The sequence below is a fragment of the Cydia amplana genome, chromosome 2 (genome assembly GCF_948474715.1).
Source record: "Cydia amplana chromosome 2, ilCydAmpl1.1, whole genome shotgun sequence".
Taxonomy (NCBI): domain Eukaryota; kingdom Metazoa; phylum Arthropoda; class Insecta; order Lepidoptera; family Tortricidae; genus Cydia; species Cydia amplana.
In genome coordinates, this window is record NC_086070.1 from 21,706,396 (window position 1) to 21,728,048 (window position 21,653).

General features: G+C 38.5%; 1 protein-coding gene across 2 annotated transcripts in view; it reads right to left on the reverse strand.

Annotated features, from left to right (window-relative positions):
* The window catches only part of LOC134660085 (uncharacterized), a 58,095-nt gene extending 40,236 nt beyond the window's left edge, over positions 1 to 17,859 (reverse strand). The window contains exon 1 of one of the 2 annotated variants that reach the window (XM_063515793.1): positions 13,813 to 13,967. In XM_063515793.1, the coding sequence (XP_063371863.1) occupies positions 13,813 to 13,951 (139 nt within the window). In that variant the 5' untranslated portion in view covers positions 13,952 to 13,967. Of the gene's footprint in view, positions 1 to 13,812; positions 13,968 to 17,704 lie in introns of those variants that run through there. The other variant, XM_063515801.1, reaches the window with a different exon arrangement.
* Between the last annotated feature and the right edge of the window lie 3,794 nt (positions 17,860 to 21,653).

Here is a 21,653-nt window from a genome sequence, read left to right on the forward strand (position 1 = left end):
CACTTGGGAGAGCAGTACCCAAGATGGAGCTGATGCTGAACCTTGGCTGTACCTAGTGGAACTCAGGTTTGGTGCAACATAGACAAACGCCGTTTTGGTCATCCGACTCGTCTTGGTGAGCACTTGGGAGAGCAGTACCCAAGATAGAGCTGATGCTGAACCCTGGCAGTACCTAATGGAACTCAGGTTTGGTGCAACATAGACAAACGCCGTTTTGGTCATCCGACTCGTCTTGATGAGCACTTGGGAGAGCAGTACCCATGTTAGAGCTGATGCTGAACCCTGGCTGTACTTAGTGGAACTCAGGTTTGGTGCAACATAGACACACGCCGTTTAGGTCATCCGACTCGTCTTGATGAGCACTTGGGAGAGCAGTACCCAAGATAGAGCTGATGCTGAACCCTGGCTGTACCTAGTGGAACTCAGGTTTGGTGCAACATAGACACCCGCCGTTTTGGTCATCCGACTTGTCTTGATGAGCACTTGGGAGAGCAGTACCCAAGATAGAGCTGATGCTGGACCCTGGCTGTACCTAGTGGAACTCAGGTTTGGTGCAACATAGACACCCGCCGTTTTGGTCATCCGACTCGTCTTGATGAGCACTTGGGAGAGCAGTACCCAAGATAGAGCTGATGCTGGACCCTGGCAGTACCTAGTGGAACTCAGGTTTGGTGCAACATAGACAAACGCCGTTTTGGTCATCCGACTCGACTTGATGAGCACTTGGGAGAGCAGTACCCAAGATAGAGCTGATGCTGAACCCTGGCAGTACCTAATGGAACACAGGTTCGGTGCAACATAGACAAACGCCGTTTTGGTCATCCGACTCGTCTTGATGAGCACTTGGGAGACCAGTACCCAAGATAGAGCTGATGCTGAACCCTGGCTGTACCTAGTGGAACTCAGGTTTGGTGCAACATAGACACATGCCGTTTTGGTCATCCGACTCGTCTTGATGAGCACTTGGGAGAGCAGTACCCAACATAGAGCTGATGCTGAACCCTGGCTGTACTTAGTGGAACTCAGGTTTGGTGCAACATAGACAAACGCCGTTTTGGTCATCCGACTTGTCTTGATGAGCACTTGGGAGAGCAGTACCCAAGATAGAGCTGATGCTGGACCCTGGCTGTACCTAGTGGAACTCAGGTTTGGTGCAACATAGACACCCGCCGTTTTGGTCATCCGACTCGTCTTGATGAGCACTTGGGAGAGCAGTACCCAAGATAGAGCTGATACTGGACCCTGGCAGTACCTAGTGGAACTCAGGTTTGGTGCAACATAGACAAACGCCGTTTTGGTCATCCGACTCGACTTGATGAGCACTTGGGAGAGCAGTACCCAAGATAGAGCTGATGCTGAACCCTGGCAGTACCTAATGGAACACAGGTTCGGTGCAACATAGACAAACGCCGTTTTGGTCATCCGACTCGTCTTGATGAGCACTTGGGAGACCAGTACCCAAGATAGAGCTGATGCTGAACCCTGGCTGTACCTAGTGGAACTCAGGTTTGGTGCAACATAGACACATGCCGTTTTGGTCATCCGACTCGTCTTGATGAGCACTTGGGAGAGCAGTACCCAACATAGAGCTGATGCTGAACCCTGGCTGTATTTAGTGGAACTCAGGTTTGGTGCAACATAGACAAACGCCGTTTTGGTCATCCGACTTGTCTTGATGAGCACTTGGGAGAGCAGTACCCAAGATAGAGCTGATGCTGAACCCTGGCTATACCTAGTGGAACTCAGGTTTGGTGCAACATAGGCTCACGCTATTTAGGTCATCCGTCACATCTTGACGAGCACTTGGGAGAGCAGTACCCAAGATAGAGCTGATACTGGACCCTGGCAGTACCTAGTGGAACTCAGGTTTGGTGCAACATAGACAAACGCCGTTTTGGTCATCCGACTCGACTTGATGAGCACTTGGGAGAGCAGTACCCAAGATAGAGCTGATGCTGAACCCTGGCAGTACCTAATGGAACACAGGTTCGGTGCAACATAGACAAACGCCGTTTTGGTCATCCGACTCGTCTTGATGAGCACTTGGGAGACCAGTACCCAAGATAGAGCTGATGCTGAACCCTGGCTGTACCTAGTGGAACTCAGGTTTGGTGCAACATAGACACATGCCGTTTTGGTCATCCGACTCGTCTTGATGAGCACTTGGGAGAGCAGTACCCAACATAGAGCTGATGCTGAACCCTGGCTGTACTTAGTGGAACTCAGGTTTGGTGCAACATAGACACACGCCGTTTTGGTCATCCGACTTGTCTTGAAGAGCACTTGGGAGAGCAGTACCCAAGATAGAGCTGATGCTGAACCCTGGCAGTACCTAGTGGAACTCAGGTTTGGTGCAACGTAGACACACGCCGTTTTGGTCATCCGACTCGTCTTGATGAGCACTTGGGAGAGCAGTACCCAAGATAGAGCTGATGCTGAACCCTGGCAGTACCTAATGGAACTCAGGTTTGGTGCAACATAGACAAACGCCGTTTTGGTCATCCGACTCGTCTTGATGAGCACTTGGGAGAGCAGTACCCAAGATAGAGCTGATGCTGAACCCTGGCAGTACCTAATGGAACTCAGGTTTGGTGCAACATAGACAAACGCCGTTTTGGTCATCCGACTCGTCTTGATGAGCACTTTGGAGAGCAGTACCCAAGATAGAGCTGATGCTGAACCCTGGCGGTACCTAGTGGAACTCAGGTTTGATGCAACATAGACACACGCCGTTTTGGTCATCCGACTCGTCTTGATGAGCACTTGGGAGAGCAGTACCCAAGATAGAGCTGATGCTGAACCCTGGCTATACCTAGTGGAACTCAGGTTTGGTGCAACATAGGCTCACGCTATTTAGGTCATCCGTCACATCTTGACGAGCACTTGGGAGAGCTCTATCTTGGGTACTGCTCTCCCAAGTGCTCATCAAGACGAGTAGGATGACCAAAACGGCGTGTGTCTATGTTGCATCAAACCTGAGTTCCACTAGGTACCGCCAGGGTTCAGCATCAGCTCTATCTTGGGTACTGCTCTCCCAAGTGCTCATCAAGACCAGTCGGATGACCAAAACGGCGTTTGTCTATGTTGCACCAGACCTGAGTTCCATTAGGTACTGCCAGGGTTTAGCATCAGCTCTATCTTGGGCACTGCTCTCCCAAGTGCTCATCAAGACGAGTCGGATGACCAAAACGGCGTTTGTCTATGTTGCACCAAACCTGAGTTCCATTAGGTACTGCCAGGGTTCAGCATCAGCTCTATCTTGGGTACTGCTCTCCCAAGTGCTCATCAAGACGAGTCGGATGACCAAAACGGCGTGTGTCTATGTTGCACCAAACCTGAGTTCCACTAGGTACTGCCAGGGTTCAGCATCAGCTCTATCTTGGGTACTGCTCTCCCAAGTGCTCATCAAGACGAGTCGGATGACCAAAACGGCGTTTGTCTATGTTGCACCAAACCTGAGTTCCATTAGGTACTGCCAGGGTTCAGCATCAGCTCTATCTTGGGTACTGCTCTCCCAAGTGCTCATCAAGACGAGTCGGATGACCAAACCGGCGTTTGTCTATGTTGCACCAAACCTGAGTTCCATTAGGTACTGCCAGGGTTCAGCATCAGCTCTATCTTGGGTACTGCTCTCCCAAGTGCTCATCAAGACGAGTCGGATGACCAAAACGGCGTTTGTCTATGTTGCACCAAACCTGAGTTCCATTAGGTACTGCCAGGGTTCAGCATCAGCTATATCTTGGGTACTGCTCTCCCAAGTGCTCATCAAGACGAGTAGGATGACCAAAACGGCGTGTGTCTATGTTGCATCAAACCTGAGTTCCACTAGGTACCGCCAGGGTTCAGCATCAGCTCTATCTTGGGTACTGCGCTCCCAAGTGCTCATCAAGACGAGTCGGATGACCAAAACGGCGTTTGTCTATGTTGCACCAGACCTGAGTTCCATTAGGTACTGCCAGGGTTTAGCATCAGCTCTATCTTGGGCACTGCTCTCCCAAGTGCTCATCAAGACGAGTCGGATGACCAAAACGGCGTTTTTCTATGTTGCACCAAACCTGAGTTCCATTAGGTACTGCCAGGGTTCAGCATCAGCTCTATCTTGGGTACTGCTCTCCCAAGTGCTCATCAAGACGAGTCGGATGACCAAAACGGCGTGTGTCTATGTTGCACCAAACCTGAGTTCCACTAGGTACTGCCAGGGTTCAGCATCAGCTCTATCTTGGGTACTGCTCTCCCAAGTGCTCATCAAGACGAGTCAGATGACCAAAACGGCGTTTGTCTATGTTGCACCAAACCTGAGTTCCATTAGGTACTGCCAGGGTTCAGCATCAGCTCTATCTTGGGTACTGCTCTCCCAAGTGCTCATCAAGACGAGTCGGATGACCAAACCGGCGTTTGTCTATGTTGCACCAAACCTGAGTTCCATTAGGTACTGCCAGGATTCAGCATCAGCTCTATCTTGGGTACTGCTCTCCCAAGTGCTCATCAAGACGAGTCGGATGACCAAAACGGCGTTTGTCTATGTTGCACCAAACCTGAGTTCCATTAGGTACTGCCAGGGTTCAGCATCAGCTCTATCTTGGGTACTGCTCTCCCAAGTGCTCATCAAGACGAGTCGGATGACTAAAACGGCGTTTGTCTATGTTGCACCAAACCTGAGTTCCATTAGGTACTGCCAGGGTTCAGCATCAGCTCTATCTTGGGTACTGCTCTCCCAAGCGCTCATCAAGACGAGTCGGATGACCAAAACGGCGTGTGTCTATGTTGCACCAAACCTGAGTTCCAGCATAAAGTAAGTATAGTATAGAGTAATCGGCCCATACAAGCCTCGCTTAGTTCCACAAAAATCCAAGAGATGTCACTCAGAGCACCATTGGGCCTAAATATATATTTGTGTTATTTCAAATCTTGCCAATTTTTAAATTAACATGTATAGTTCTAATTTATTTAGCATATTACAACAAAAACCTTTTAAAACATCCATTTACACATAGTAAATCGACGCAGAAAAAAATAAATAAATAATGGCATGAACTATTCTAAGCGCCATCTATCGCATTACTAGACAGTTAGTTTCTTGCCGTTGTAACACACTAAATAGCTCGATTGTTTGAGAAAGACTATCAATAGATGTCACTGTAGTAAATCCTCATACTTTATGATCATATCACAGACAACATATCAACATTATTAAGTAATAAATAATATAATTTTTCTCAAAAATGGACGGCAAAGTCGACGTTGCCGGTTAAAAAATAGGTCGCGAAGTGTGTAGTTTATGGTCATTCTAAAAATTAAAAAGTTAAAAACATTGCTGTCTCGATTTCGGGACTGCAATGTTGCATACAAATTCCATTATTAAACGAGTTCCAAACTTTTTAAAACTTTAAATGGCCATATCAAATGAAGGCATAGGTCCATTAAACAGCCGAACAGATGATCAGCACTTATTATTAATATAATGTTGGTACCGCGACTATTTAGGTGTCTCAAATACGTTGGCGTATTTTCAGCAGAAAAATACACTTCTATTTTTTTTAAAGGCGGCAAGCAAATCTTTTTAATGGTTTTACTTTTCTCTGTGAAATTAGAACGTTGCTTCTGTAAAATATCTCTTGCACCATTTTTGAGAAAAGCACTATATATGACTCGGCTGGAAGGCTACTTGCTGGCTTCGGATTCAATTAAACGGACTCCCAAGGTCGTCCGTTTAAAACGAATCCTCAGCTTGCAAGTAGCTACTTCCGAACCTCGACAATAATGTACTATTGTTCTTAGAAACGTGATAATAATTAAAATATATTAAACCTACATGGTATCATCAGCCACACTGTTAAGTGTTAACTGTACCGATGTACAGTTAGGAGTGTTGCTGTTTGTATATTAATTTACTTAACCTTACGCATTACAAAATTGTCCTCATATAGCTATACATATATTTTAGGACAGTCTTACACTAATCGACCTACTTGGTAACAAAACATTGTAAATTCTTGAGTAGTTTGAATAGCAGGGCAGGTGACAAAAACTTGCTCAAAAGCATAGAAGGTAGCATCCTATAGAAGTGGTGTACGCGTGCCTCCGTGAGGGACAAAACATGTAAATTCGACCAATCATAGCGTCGCATTGCGCCGCTATGATTGGTCGAATTTATTTGTTATGGTGGGCAACAAATGAATTCGACCAATCACGGTGGTCAATTTACGGTGGGGAATAAAACAAGATGTGAGACTGTGACAAGGACAAACAATAATAGCGCTTTCGCTGCTACTCCTACTGAAAGATACATAAGACTATCCCGTTCTGTCAGTTATCCCCTGCTTCTATTCATGCTCAAAAGAGAAGAGACATCCGACATTTAAAAAAATATCCCTATATGTATGAGAGCAATAATACAATGTGTAAATGTAAATACATACATATCTTATATTTTATGATCATATCAAAGCTGGAAGTCCTAGGTTCGGATCCCCCTAAAAGTGTATTAATATGGTGTCCCATGGTGGTGGCCCATTTGTCCCCGCCGCCATACAAGAGGTGTGGACAGATGGGAATAGATATAGACCATTAATATATACACACACAATTAAAAAACAAATAAATGTCCTATGAGGATTTGAACCCAGGACCTCCTACTTCATAGCACATAGCAGAGCAGGGTCACTGTCACTACTGACTAGCTAGGAGGCCGTAGAAATAATATACAATTTATATATATTTAAATTAAGTACAGTCAGCGTCATATAGTAGGTCGCATCCAAAGTATTCAAATAGTTCAGTACGCCATACAAATAATATGGTGTACCGAACTATTTGAATACTTTGGATGCTACCTACTATATGACGCTGACTGTACTTATATAACAATTAACAAATCAGACTGGTAGCCACAGTTTAATGGCTAATCTAGGATTAAAACTTTTTAGTGGCTTGCCATTATGTTCAAAACATTTAGCTTCATACCACATCAAATATTTAAGTTTACCGCCATTGCCCGCCAGCATTGAACAAATTGGTTGTTAGTGGGTAGACAAAATAAAGTCACTATCATGTTAAACATTGAATTTATTAATTGTATTTTATTATTTTTAAGAGAATCTTCATAGCATGTGTCTGTCCGTTGAAACAGGAATCAATCTCAACCATCTTCCACTCAAAATATTTTACTTGTGGTACAGTCGCCATCAGATATATCGGAGCGGCCAAGGCGCTCACAAATATCTGAACACGCCTCTATTGTCAGGGCGTTAGAGTGCGTGTTCAGATATTGTGAACACCTTGGCCGTTCCGATATATCTGATGGCGACTGTACAGAGATGCATTGACTATTTCATCTTCACTCTCTTGTTGCATACATTGTAACTTCTAGTGGCTAGAGGCTGGGTCCTGAAATCAGAAACATATTTTTTATATATAAAATGTAATAATATCACAATAAAGTTTAATACACATTGCCTTCACATTGGAGTCTGTTTGCAAACACTAACCATTGTATAGATTTAGACCAAGAAAAGTATGCAGCGATATTGATCGCCTGCGCAGTACATGTGTTATTTTAAATGTCAAACATCTTTGAAATTATGACGTACCTTTCTTCTTTCTTGCTCTAACTCTAAATACTTTGGAATCTTTTGCTTGCTCGGGTATCAATATTAGCATGGGGGGTTAAAATAAAACTTGACAATAGTTATTAGTGGGCAAGGGGGCAAAGCAGTTGTTTAACCGCTCATGCTAATGTTGATTCCAGGGCAAGCAGAAGATTTGAACTATGAGCGTAGCGAGTGGTTCGAGAAGTGGAATCTTGAGCGTTGTGAGAATTCAAGGCACGAGGGTTAAACAAACATTGCCACCTAATGAAACACAGAATTTATCACCATGCCAATGCAGGGAAAATACCAACTATAAAATACCAAAAAAATCAAATCCACATGAACATTATAAAGAATTTATAATTCAAAATCATCATTTAAAAGTAAATTCTACCAGCTAACATAAGGAAACTCAAAATTTAGATCTGATTACTTTGCCCCACATGTGGGATAAATGCAATTTTCTCATTAGTATTTGAACAATCAAGGGGGCCTTTACCAGTTGGTGTGGTGATAAATTATTTAATTAACCTTTGTATTCAAAACAAACTTACCTGAAGTGTTAATTTTTTATCAATTTTATCATTTATTGGCAAACAGTAGACACTGTCAGATTAATATGTAGGTTTTACCATTAGTAGTGTTCCGTTACTACATCGGTAATTCACGTCATCATCACAGGTCTTTTCGTCTATTGCAGACGATTTATGCATTGCTGTTTAGACAACGGGTTTGGTGATTGTGGAGGCCGATGCGTGAGCGGCACGACCTCCCACATTTTGGGCACATGTCACGCTTAGCACAGTCTTTAAAGCGCCACATCGGTCTTCCAACTTTCCTTTTAGCATACCTACGCAACTGCACCAAGCAAGACACGTCTAGGTATTCTATTCACGTACTTGTACTATAGTTCAAATGAAGCTATAATATGAAATTAATAAGGCAACAAACGCGGTGCCGCTTTGTGGCGACTTGACTATTTGACAGTTTATTTTTAGTGTTGCCGTTGAAAGTTCTTTCTTGTCCCTAAATAGAGCTTTTATGATTTATTATTATACAATATTATTAGTTCAAATATGATATTCCAAAAGACTACAAATAATATTATATAGTACTTAAATTCCAAAATAATGATAATTATGCCTCAGTGTCCATTTCTGAGGGCCTACCGCGAACCACGTTCGACGTGTTGCCTCTCTGTCGCACTTGTAAATTCGTACGTAAGTGTGACAGGGAGGCAACACGTCGAACGTGGTTCGCGGTAGGCCCTCAGCTTTTTTAAGGAACAGGCGTATAACATTACCCTGAAGTAGGGGACTAATTTTAAAATAGCAATAATCATTACTTGATGCCGTTTTTGACGTTTCTGTGCACGCTGTTGTCTGTCTATACTTATAGGTCACATAATTAGTGATACAAACACCTGCCTGGTCAATATACGCAAAATTAGATATATTTATTCTAATTATAACAGAAAAAGTTTATTAAAACAAACATTAAATGCTTTTGTATAATAATTTCAGGTTTGATAGGTACGGGTTTTGCCATGGGAGAAGTTGAAAAGGAACGTTATGAAAACATATCTTTGTATGTATAGGTACTAAGATGGTACAAATCATGTACAAATCTGTTGCTTAAAAATAAAAGCACGACGCGACGTTGCCAAACTGCTATGAGTTACTGCGAAGCGAGTCCAGTTTAACTCGACAACGTCGCATCGTATTGTTACAATAGGGTATTTTCGTACTAGTCAAATCAGTTACTTTTTTATAGTTATTGCAATGCAACTTGTATCGTAAATTTTTAGAAGGCACGATAAGAGTGAATTGAGCATGAATTGAGGTATTTTATCTCATTAGGATCGAAAGAGCTCGTGAATTTGAGTACAAATAACACAAAAGTGGCAAAAAAGATCACAATATAAAAAAAAAAAATAGTAGTTTTCGATATAAGTGCGAGAAGTATGTCATTTTGCACGAGTACCGAGCTTTCGATTTTTCCGGAAATATACTGAGGGGCTACCGCCAAAACCGAAATTCGCAAATTGCGGGGATCTTTCTCTTTTACTCCAATGCAGGCGTAATTAGAGTGACAGAGAAAAATGCCCGCAATTTGCAAAATTCGATTTTCGCGGTTATAGCCCTGTCACTTACAACGGATGCCTTTGCTTTGATATCTGGTGGCGTTAAATTAACTCCAAAATCGTCTGAATCACTCATTTTTATTTAATAACTTATGCTTTCTTGGCAATTACTTACAAACATAAATCACTTTAAATGTTGAATAAAAAAGGCGGGAAGGGAATAAAAAAAGTTTTACTTTTAATTGCCATTTTTTTCAATGTGGATTCTGTTGTCACTGTTGTCAGCATTATGCCAATTGAAGAGAAATTGTATTATTAAAATTAATAAAATTAATTTTCAGAACATATAATTATACATGGTCAACCAGATCTTGACAGTAGAAAAAGGCGGCAAATTTGAAAAATGTAGGCGAAAAGGATATCGTCCCATAGAAAATTTGAATTTCGCGCCTTTATTTTACTGACAAGATTTGGTTGACCAGCTATATGTAAAAAAACATGAATCTTTTGTTATTTCATTATATTGATATATATCTAATTAATTACATTTATATTAAGTGTATAAAGTGTATTGTACGAACGTCAGCTTCATTCTGTCGCGCGTTGTTCAAGTAATACTATTGGGTCTCGAATAATACTCCTTTATGCCCAATCGCGCGTTGTTCAGGTGGGTCATTTATAAGCGGGTCTCGCATAATACTCATTTATTTAAAATGTATCAATCAGATTACTTTTTAGCACTAGTGTAAAAAAATCAAACTTTACGCACGATTTGCAGCTACAAAAACTAAACTTTTTGAGCAATTGGATTAAAAAAATATAAAGAAACGCTCAAGTACCAGTGGCATGGTGGCATATAGACGGACTTACGCCAGTAGTAATGTCTAATCCTTTTGCCATGCACCAATGGTAGCATGCGCAAAATTATTATGACAGGTATTTATTTTCAGCCGGTTTAAATAGTTTCGGCAAGACTTATGTAGCATTCTTATAATATATAAATATTATCATCACCACAGTATCGTTTTCCGAAATTACTTTATGGTTATACCGTTTGGCTACGCTATTTCTCTGTACCCTGCCTCTCCCTTCCCTCCCTGTACTCCTTAAGTGCCCGAACTCTCTTTACTCATACTGAAAGATACATAAGACTATCCTGTTCGGTCATTTCCTTCCACCCCTCATGCTTGATCCAGTTTTAAACTAGATTCATGATTTATTCAATACGCTATAAAGCGACATCTGTTGATTACTTCTAATCGTTGGCAACGACATATGTCTACTAACTTTCAATGAAGACGTATAGATGTCGTTAGGAATTCTATGATTTGGATGTGACACAGCGCCATCTTGTATCCATGATAGGCAACAGTGCTTTTTCAGTGACGCCATCTGGTAATGGTGCGCTTTTAGGCGGTCACATTTGAATGTATGGGATAGCAGCGTCTGTATATATGTAGTCTGTGGTTCCAGTAGGTACCTACTGCTAGGTTTCCGGGTCATTTTGTTGTCTCATTTTAAAATATCACGACCTGATAATTCACTGAAGCTTGTATTCATATGCTTATTTTTAATTTTAATACCTAGCTCCAAGTTTCTAAGCAATAGTAACATTAATTATTAGTTTATGAAAAAATTGATTTAATTGCATTAAACGTTAATTTAGATTGACAATCAATGTAATTAAACGTCTCAAAATTCAATTCTAATTAACTTAATTTAAATTGATGCGTAATGCAATTGACTAATTGCGGATTTAATGGTTAATGGAAATGATTAATTGTTAATTAGAATTACACATTACGGCCAACACTGGATGGACGGAAGGACCGACGGACAGTGGAGTCTTAGTAATAGGGTCCCGTTTTTACCCTTTGGGTACGGAACCCTAAAAACAACTAACCAACTTGCCAGTAGAAAAAGGCGTGAAATTGTAATTTATATGGGTGATCGACTTTTCGCCTACATTATTTTCTACCGACATTTTGATTTGGCACACAATATAATAATATAATCAAATTAATGTAGTTATTTCCATTAATTAGTACATTATGAGTATTATGACAGTGTAAATAACCAAGTACCTATTTTAGTTATTTATGACAATGTAGACAAAGTATTTTAGTAATTTCCTCCCGACTGAGATCTTAAAATTACAGATAAGAGGCAATCTTGACTACATAAGTACTTGCATAGAGAGTGGTGAATTATGCGTAATTAATATGTGTACCTAATCATGTTATGTTAATTATGAAATATTATACTTTTGCTAACGATTTGTAACGTTGCGACAATAAAAACGTAATGCCCAAGTCCTAAACACCTTATTAGCACCACCAGCGTATTTGGCAATCCCAAAAAATCCTTGTTTTCTAACGAAAACTACCTACCCTTTTTCCTTAAGTGCGAAGTTATTGTACCCCACGGGAAACAATTTTGGCAACCCTAACTTCCAATGAATTGCAATATTGATAACGGGGTTTGGTAATTTTAGTACTTTTCCCGAGACCTTTACTGTAGTAGGTCTTGCTAATTTCTAACCTAGCTTAAAATAAATCGTACCTTGTCTTTAGGGAGAACAGTGAGTAGACAAATTGAATGATTCAATTTCTCTAGTCGCCTAAAATGATTGTTTAATAACAATCAATCTTAAAGCAATACAAATCTTGTATTTTTTTATTATTCCCATATATTTTTTAAGTTTGCAATGTATTGTGATAAATTGCTCATTTTCTATTTAAGTATTAAACTAGATTTAGTTATAATTTCAACATGTGTCAATAACAACGCTATTTTAATTTGTTATTGGAAAAATGATCCTGGGGGCCGATTTTTGAATTTCGACCACTCGATTTCATGTATTTCGTTCAGTAATATCTCCACTTACTAAAGTCTATTTTTTCATTCGGTAGACTAAAATGACATTTCATTGTATGAACATCATGTGTCATTCCATACTATGAAATGAAAATGTCCCTTTTAATGTCGACCTAATACTATTTTTTTACAAAATAATCTTGGTTGATACGGTGTATTAGTATCATTTAGAGGTAGGTATTTAATTTGAACATTAATGAATGGTATTGCAATGAGCCTAATTTTATATTTGTAATATTTCGAAACTACGACATCCTTCACGGTGAAAACCTCACAGAATATAAAATACCAAATTATCCAAGTTACTTTAGTTTTACAGCTTTATTATACAGTAGACATTGTTGACATGTATCTTAATTAAGTAATTAATGTGATATTGTTATTTAATGTTTTATCAATCGGCATTTTAGCCTGAAATAAACATTTTCATTGATTATGTTGTAGGTGCGTTAGTTTCGTCCACTTGACGAAATTTGAATATAAACCTACATTGCTGCACAAATTTGGACTTATTGCAATCCTTAATGTCGAAACAATATATCTGTCTACATAAAAATGATCGCAAGTAGCAAATTAAATATCAAATATAATATATTTGCTAATCTGTCAAGTGGACGAAAACTAGAGCATGCACGGAAACTAGCCCAATGACCCTACCTGGGGCCTATTGCATAACATTTTACAACTCATAATACAAGCGGAAGTCTCTTTCTAATAAAAGGGAATGAAAAGAGGCGTCCGCTTGTGTTATGAGTTGTAAAATGTTATGCAATAGGCCCCTAAATGATAAATTGCCATGATCATAAAAATAACAGCATCGCCTAATCAAGTAACCGTTTTGAGTCTCTGCGGAAAGAGAAGAGTCGTGGAATGTATGGGGCCCAATACATTCCACGACTCTTCTCCTTCCGAACAGACTATAAAGAAAAACATTTATTGAGATTGTTGTTTTTATATTAACGACACTAACAATAAATAAATCAAATTGGTATTTATTGTTGAATGAAAATAACACGTATAAGTAATTAAAAATAACTTTAATAACTTCCTGTACTGCGAAGCAATTCTGATAAGAAAAAAAACCTTGATACAATAAAATGCTCAGAAAAAAACCAGAAAGATTGAAATGTTTTTACTATAGATTTTTTTATAGGCTATTATCTGTAGTAGATACAACTAACTGTAACACGATAGACTTTAAATACAAGTAGATACTTAGATTAATTATTTGTTTTATTAAATTAAAAAAATATTACTACTTACCATAGCTTTTGCATAGAACAAATGTGACTCGTACAAAAATAACTATCACTAAAATACAAACGGGTATAAGTCCATAAAAATAGGGGTCTCTTCTGAAATCACTCTCAATTTTAATGTCCATCGAACTTTCTTGATCCATCTTTTATTTTTTTCAGTCTTTGAAAACTAGCCACTTCGTGTGATATTCAATTAAAAATAAGGCATTTGTTATTATTCACTCGCGGCGTCTATATTTAAAAATAAATCGAACTTTTTTTTAATTAGGACTGAACGCGTTTGAATAGACCGGTTATTTGCGCTTCTGGAAAGCCGAGCGTATTATTTATCGATAAATTTATCGCAAATTGACGTTTATTTGACGTTTATCCGCTTGAATGGAGTGCGTTCAACTACAAACAAACCGTGGAGATGTCTGTTGCCGCCGAGATTCATTGATAAAAACGTCTCCTTGGTTAGAGCTTCGCCTACCTCACTGAGGTCAGGTCTGGGCGCATAGATGTTTGTTTTGCACTATACTTGTGCGGTATTCTGAGAGGAAAGGGGACGACCGCTTCTGCATAGAAACGTAGTCCCCATTTTCCTCTCTGGATATTGACGTTATGGAAAATATTTTTAAGTAGGTACCTACATAATTTGATGTATATTAAACCCTATGCTCATTTTTTGTATGATTGTTTTAGATTTTATTATTATTATAAGAATTAGGAGCGAAAAACAAATTCTATGTAATTTTTTAATCCTACTTAACTGTTATAAGGATGAAAAATTCGGAAAAATATCTGTTAATATCCAGAGAGGAAAATGAGGACTACCTACATTTCTATGACAAGACGATTTCAAGCGGATCTCCACTTTCGCATTTCGTCTTTATACTCGTAAAGGTATAATTATTAGGTAGTGCAGGTATTTTTTCTATTAGACGTCGTGTACAATCAGTATAATATTAATAGCGAAAACGTGAACATTACGTATCGTAGGACAATGAAAATAAATATAAATTATGCAATACTATTACCTATCTACGTACTACAGATTCTACTTATTCATCTTCTTCTCCGAGTTACCTACATAAAAATTTAATATCTGCGAGACCGAGCTTTGTTCGGAAAACATAAAAACTCAAAAATGCGCGTTTTCCCAGAGATAAGACCTAGCTATATCGTTTTTCGCCCCCGAAAACCCCCGTTTAACAAATTTCCTCGAAATCGTTAGAGCCGTTTTCGAGATCCTCGAAATACATAATACCTACCCATCAAAACATAAATGTGAAATGAATATATATATAATAAATAATTGATATTTAAATGGGTGCCAAGTTCTAGTTTGCTTGGGATTTAATTAAAGTTTTGGATTTGACTTGGCTAGTTTTTACGTCTTGGCTAGTCTTTGTCTATATTATGTACAACTATTCTAAAGTTTGTTGGTATAAAAACTAGCCAACACGGTGTTGCCTAGTCACGCCACGCCATCTGTAAGCGACATGTAAAACTAAATAGATAATGAATAAGCTGCTACAAGCAGTGCTAGTTATGCTACTCGATGCTAGATGGCGCTGTTAAACAACAATATGTATCGTAAGTTTCCATGCAACTGTTTCTCTTACCCTAAAATATTTAAAAAAACAGAAAAGTTTTAAGTTACCATTATGTCAATACCTAGTAATCATTTTATACGGGTCTCAAAATAGTGGTTCTGGCTACCAAAAGGAACATAACCAAAGGATAACAATGTATATATGAAAAAATGTACAAATAATACCTATTTGGTTTGCTGTTTTCTAATTCCTCTTACTTACCTAGTGACAACACTTTAACGAATCTAAAAAGTACCAAAACTAACATCAGCTGAAAATTAACCAGTGACATTATTCAATGATAACAAGACTTAAAACTAATCAGTAATAGACTTCAAACCATTCTTCAAACTGTAATGAATTTCATACGTTTGTTAAATTTGTGATGTTCTTTAAATCTACTTGAGCCATACCATGAGGGTGAAGGTGAGGGAGGGTGTCCAAACTTTTTGATCCCAGGGTCTAACTTCCGCTTCCTTTCATATGGAATTTGACACTTCACGGGCCAAAGTGGTACGAGACTATTGTGTTAAAGTATACGAAAATCTTACCAAATATCTCACAGCATCTTAAGCACACACACGTCACCGTATATAAGAAAACAATAAAGAAGAATGGTAGGAACAGAATTAACGAATCCATGGCTTGTTTCGTTCCTAAATCCGCGATACAACTACCCGTATAAACGAATATTATCTAAGTGCAGATATCGGGTATCTACGATACGATTTAATTAATACAGAGATAAGTCGCGGAAGACTCTTTTTAGGGTTCCGTAGCCAAATGGCAAAAAACGGAACCCTTATGGATTCGTCATGTCTGTCTGTCTGTCCGTCCGTATGTCACAGCCACTTTTTTCCAATACTATAAGAACTATACTGTTGAAACTTGGTAAGTAGATGTATTCTGTGAACCGCATTAAGATTTTCACACAAAAATAGAAAAAAAAACAATAAATTTTGGGGGTTCCCCATACTTAGAACAGTTAGAACTGAAACTCAAAAAAAAATCTCATTCGTTTGGGTTATCTATGGATAGGTCTTCAAAAATGATATTGAGGTTTCTAATATCATTTTTTTCTAAACTGAATATAGTTTGCGCGAGAGACACTTCCAAAGTGGTAAAATGTGTGTCCCCCTCCCCTGTAACTTCTAAAATAAGAGAATGATAAAACTAAAAAAAATATATGATGTACATTACCATGCAAACTTCCACCGAAAATTGGTTTGAACGAGATCTAGTAAGTAGTTTTTTTTAATACGTCATAAATCCCCTAAATACGGAACCCTTCATGGGCGAGTACGACTCGCACTTGGCCGCTTTTTTTATATCTACAATAAATAATACATTTGGGACTCAAAGTAGTGATGACTCGGACATTCTGTTTTGCATGCGATGTTAAACTTTGAGAAGTTATCATTTTATACACACACACACGTAGACTTGAGACTCTGAGCCTAGCCAAGATGACAATCGCCAAGATGACGAGATGACATCAACAAACGCCAAAGGAAAAAAAATGTATCGCGATGACATTGACTCTTTTCCGATTAGGTACCTAAACTGATAAATAATCCGCCCACTTAAGATTGGATAATGTTTTGTAAAATTTAATTACTTTGAAATACCATCAAGATCTAGATAGGAATATTTCTGTAGATAATAGGAATATTTATATACCGCCACCACAAAACAAAGACTTCATTCTTTCTTCCGTGACCGCCACTGTAATCAGTTTGACATATACTCACAAATAAAAACACTTTGAACGTTGATAGTAGTGACCTGCGTCCATGGAACTCGATCCCCATCGGCTTGCCTCATTTTCACAGGGTTGAACACTTTTCTTAAAACTCGTGAAGAAAAAGGAAGCTAAATTAGCCGTCTTGCCTGAGACCGAGACTATTTCTAACGTGCCGCCATAGACATAACCAGGCGTGGCTCACTCCGCGATTTCCTCGCTTTGCTACAGGTAGCTAAAAGTACATCCGTTCCACACCAATTTTGGTGGCTAGCCATAAGCCGCGCGTGGCGCTGTCGCCACCTAGCGGCCATACCTGTCCTGATCGTAACAGACGCGTTTTGTTAGAGAGTGAGTCTTCTGTACCTAGTACTATTATTTATTCTGTGACATAACAAGAAATTAACTGAGCTTCCTGCGACTGAATACATTTTGTAATTTATGTGATAACTGTACATATTCGCCATTGACTGCACTTTTTTACAAATATGCACAATAGGCAAATGCATGCCACATAACAAAGGTGCAATTTCAAAACTCGAACACTGATCTCGAGGTACATACAAATAAATACTTACCAAATATTTTATAGACAATTCGCCCCACGAACAAATCACATATTTGCAAATACGACCACACCAGAAACAGGACCATGACGAGAAAAAACAGAAAAACTATCTCTTTCTCGGTTAAAAACATTTTTAAAACAAAAGACGACTTCACTTGTCAACCACTTTCAATACAACTCAATTGAGAATACGGCTAAGATTAGAGTCCATTGTAGAGGTTATGGCTTTTGGTTTTGGTCGGGTTATAATCCAATATCGTGGATAAATTAGATGCTGTGAGCTGAGATGTATAGGACGGAAGCAGATTGTTGTGTGTACACCCGTTGGCGGTGTTGGCAATGCATATTACACGTAGGTATACTTATAATACAAGGAAGACGGTTGGTCAGATATGATATGGCTATGGCTAGTATTTTAAAGTCTAGATTATATTGACCAAATTTAATTTATTTCTCTATCTGTACATATTACTGTTTGTTATCTGTTTGACAATGTATAATCAATACTGAATAAAGGAATATGAATATGATTAGTTGTACTGCACTATGTAAAATTATACTCCTACTTAACATTAGTAATTTACCACGAAGCATACACATTTTTGTTGATCGTACGTGTGTTTTTAAATAACGATCGCAGCTAACAAACTTACAAATCCCTGCGTTAAAACCGTAACAAACTTGTAACGATTATTTGCGCTAAAATAGTCAGGCGTTTTATGTACTATTAATCCTTCCATTCTAAGGTCCAATAATAAAGCAGTGTCAGTTTTACCAATAACGCCTTCGTGTGTGCATCCCCAAACACTGTGTCATTTTCACTTCAGCTGAAAAACTTCAGAAATTGTTTAACTCTGTAACCAATAATCTTCCTCTCCCAATTGCATTCTAAACTAAACCTTAATTATACGCCATTAAAGTTAAATTTGCTTGAGACAGTGCGTTTTACGGCTAACGATAAGCTGATAAGCCTATCACAATGTTAACGATAGCAATCATTGTTTATCGAAGTAAAATAGCGAAACCGAACGATTATAATGGCCGTCATGCCTGAGATATGTTGTATTTCATTCAGTCGAAATCATATAATAAAAAAATCTGAAACAAAAAAAAAACTACTTTAAGTTTAATTAAAACTACTAAATTAAAATTATATGATGTACTTTCACATAAATAATGTCGTGTTAGTAAGTGGTTTTAAGAATTACATGGAATAAGTTCCTCCGAGTATAGGTAGGTACTTACTGAGAGTTTGAAATAATACAGTAGTTATCAAGGCTTGAAGCTGGCTTGAAGTGACCTGCTGCATCAGATATAGGGTAGGGTAAGATAGGGTATTTTGGCACTCAAATGAAGGCGTTCTCTATGGCCCACTCTGGGGGAAGTAGTTCGAAATGAAAAATAGAGTGAAAAAACTCGGGTGAAAGCACCCATTGCGCCCTCGAAATATTTTAGTTGCAATGGGTCGCTTTCAACCCTTGGTTACTAATCTACTTTTGTGTTCCCTATTTTTTACCACAACAATATAAATAAAAAGTAAGTAGTAGAAACATGAAAAAATCTTCAATAACTAGTAGATGAACTACTAGAACACACATAAGAACTACTAGATTGATACAACACCACGGTAATCCCATTAACCTGTGTGTAGTGGTCATACCTAAATGGTGGGTTCCAAACTAGGTTCTGCTATATACAGCAGAAAAAACGTTATCATTTAAAATGCAAAAAGAGCTATCTCTATTTAATAATTATATCCAATGTACCGAATATTCCGTAGTTTTTGTCTATGCCCTCTCAAGTGAACTCATCCGCGTTAAGTTTTAGGTATAGGTTCAAGTGACTAGTCGAGTAACTCGAGCGAGTCGGCTCGACCAGTAATTAGTGGACTTAAAATACCGAGTGCTCCTGGAAGACAATTGGTGGTAAATCAGAGCTGCATTCATTACCTGGGTTTGTTTGTCTGCTTGTAGCGTCAGAAAAATAGTAGGAAGGAACAAGTAAATAAGTAAATAGACCAGATCCAGACAGAAGTTGATAAAATAGATCTACCGTAAAACCACCCAATTATAGTACCTACCTACTTTAGTTTGTCAAAGGACTGTCTCATTTCAAACATAGACAGAGAGAGTAGCACCCTAGTACTAGCACCCAAAAGAAAAGGATATACAGATTTACTGACGAATTTGGTTTGACCAACTATAACTATTATTTATTATGTGCTATAGCCGCTATAGCTACCTACTACCGGCGTACTAAATATAGTACATAGGCCTCAAATAACTTTTGACTCTTTGACAACTAGACTGGGTTAAATTTAAGCTGGCAAATTTTGAAACCCGGTCGTCAGGAGGATCGGATAGTCCAAAAGTTACCAACTATGGTCCAAAATTACTTAAAAGAAGATTGGTATTTACGAGTTGAACTCGTGGACCATACCTAAGCATTTATTCAAATAATTGTTAGGTATAACATAACTAGCAATACACTTAATATGAAATGTATTTATGAACTTTGTTAATTAAAGGTTTACGAAACAGTGAAACTTACGTAAGACTCCAACAATATTTATTTTCCGTCGGTACCTTTAAAAGCAATGTGCCAGACATGTCAAAATGTAGGTGTTCGCGAGAAACATATGTCATTATTTCGAAAAAGGCAACCGGTCGGCATCATTACACAGCTGATTTAGAGCTTTTCGTGTTTGGACGTCGCACAGACTGGTATTTGACCCTAAAAGTTGGCCAAAAATATTTTTTTGTCCCAATGGCCTCCTAACCATTTGTTATTTAGGTTTTAGAGTTAAGAAGGTAAAAAAAAGACATTAAGTATTATATTTCAACTTTTATTGGTCATTTTCTTCAAAGCTTACATTGGCAATGTCACTTTCTAACAATAAGTTCAGGACATCAGCAGAAAGTGGATGTTTATTTTTATTTTTCCTGGTTCTCATGCCTGTCAGGACAGGATCAGATGTTAATAGCAGTCTGTTCAAAACATCTACGTTGCAGGCTACCCGGGAAAACTTCCGTGTATAGTTCAGTCGGAACATCCTTATATGTTTGTTGCGGGCTTCTGCCGCTTCTTCGGAAAGTTGTCCAATGGGAAGAATGGCTTCCGCTACCACCTGGGACCCATGACGTAGCACTTTGTGTAAGGTCGGAGTCATTGGGTAGAACTCATACAAGTTCACGTATAACTCAGCCGTTTTTTGGCAATACATCTCAAACGACGCTTCTAATTTGCCTGTCTCCCGTAATTTCATCTGTGTTGCAAATGTTAATTCATCTGTGTTTAACGATCTAAGTTCTTCTGTTTTACGTCTTTTGCTTCTTTCGCTCAACTCTAAGAAAGTTTTTTGAGGTCGACCAGGACTTATTCCTGTAAGAAAAAGATGATAGTTTTATAACACAAGTTACTAGGAACATCATAATTTACACGAAATATTTTTTTAAGTAAATAACCACGTGTTAATTATGTAGAAAATCGAAACAAAAGAATTAACGAAATTTGGGTATCACCTACCTGCTTTCGGTAGAGATATGCATCCTTTGAGCCACTCGACGTTGTTATCTAGGAATCTGGCTTTTGTATTGCGAGCAGCTGACCATTTTTGTTTAAATTGATGCTTGATTTGAGACAGTTTATGCTTTATGTCAGGAATATTGTGGTCATTTTCTGTATATTGATTCAGTAGTTCGTGCTCCATAAATTGCAACTTTTCGTTAAAAGTTGAGCTATCTGAGCGTTCAATTATAGCAAATAAATCATTTCTAGATAATATCCGCATTCCAGAAGAACCTAAAACAAAAAAACACAACTATAAGTAAAATCTCATGTACTGAGTATCGAATGTGCTTACGGAGAAAAAAATCACCAAAAATAGAGGGGTGCATTGGGGTGGCTATTTTTCACTTTATATTATTAAGGAAAGTCCATTCTATCACATGCCATTCAAA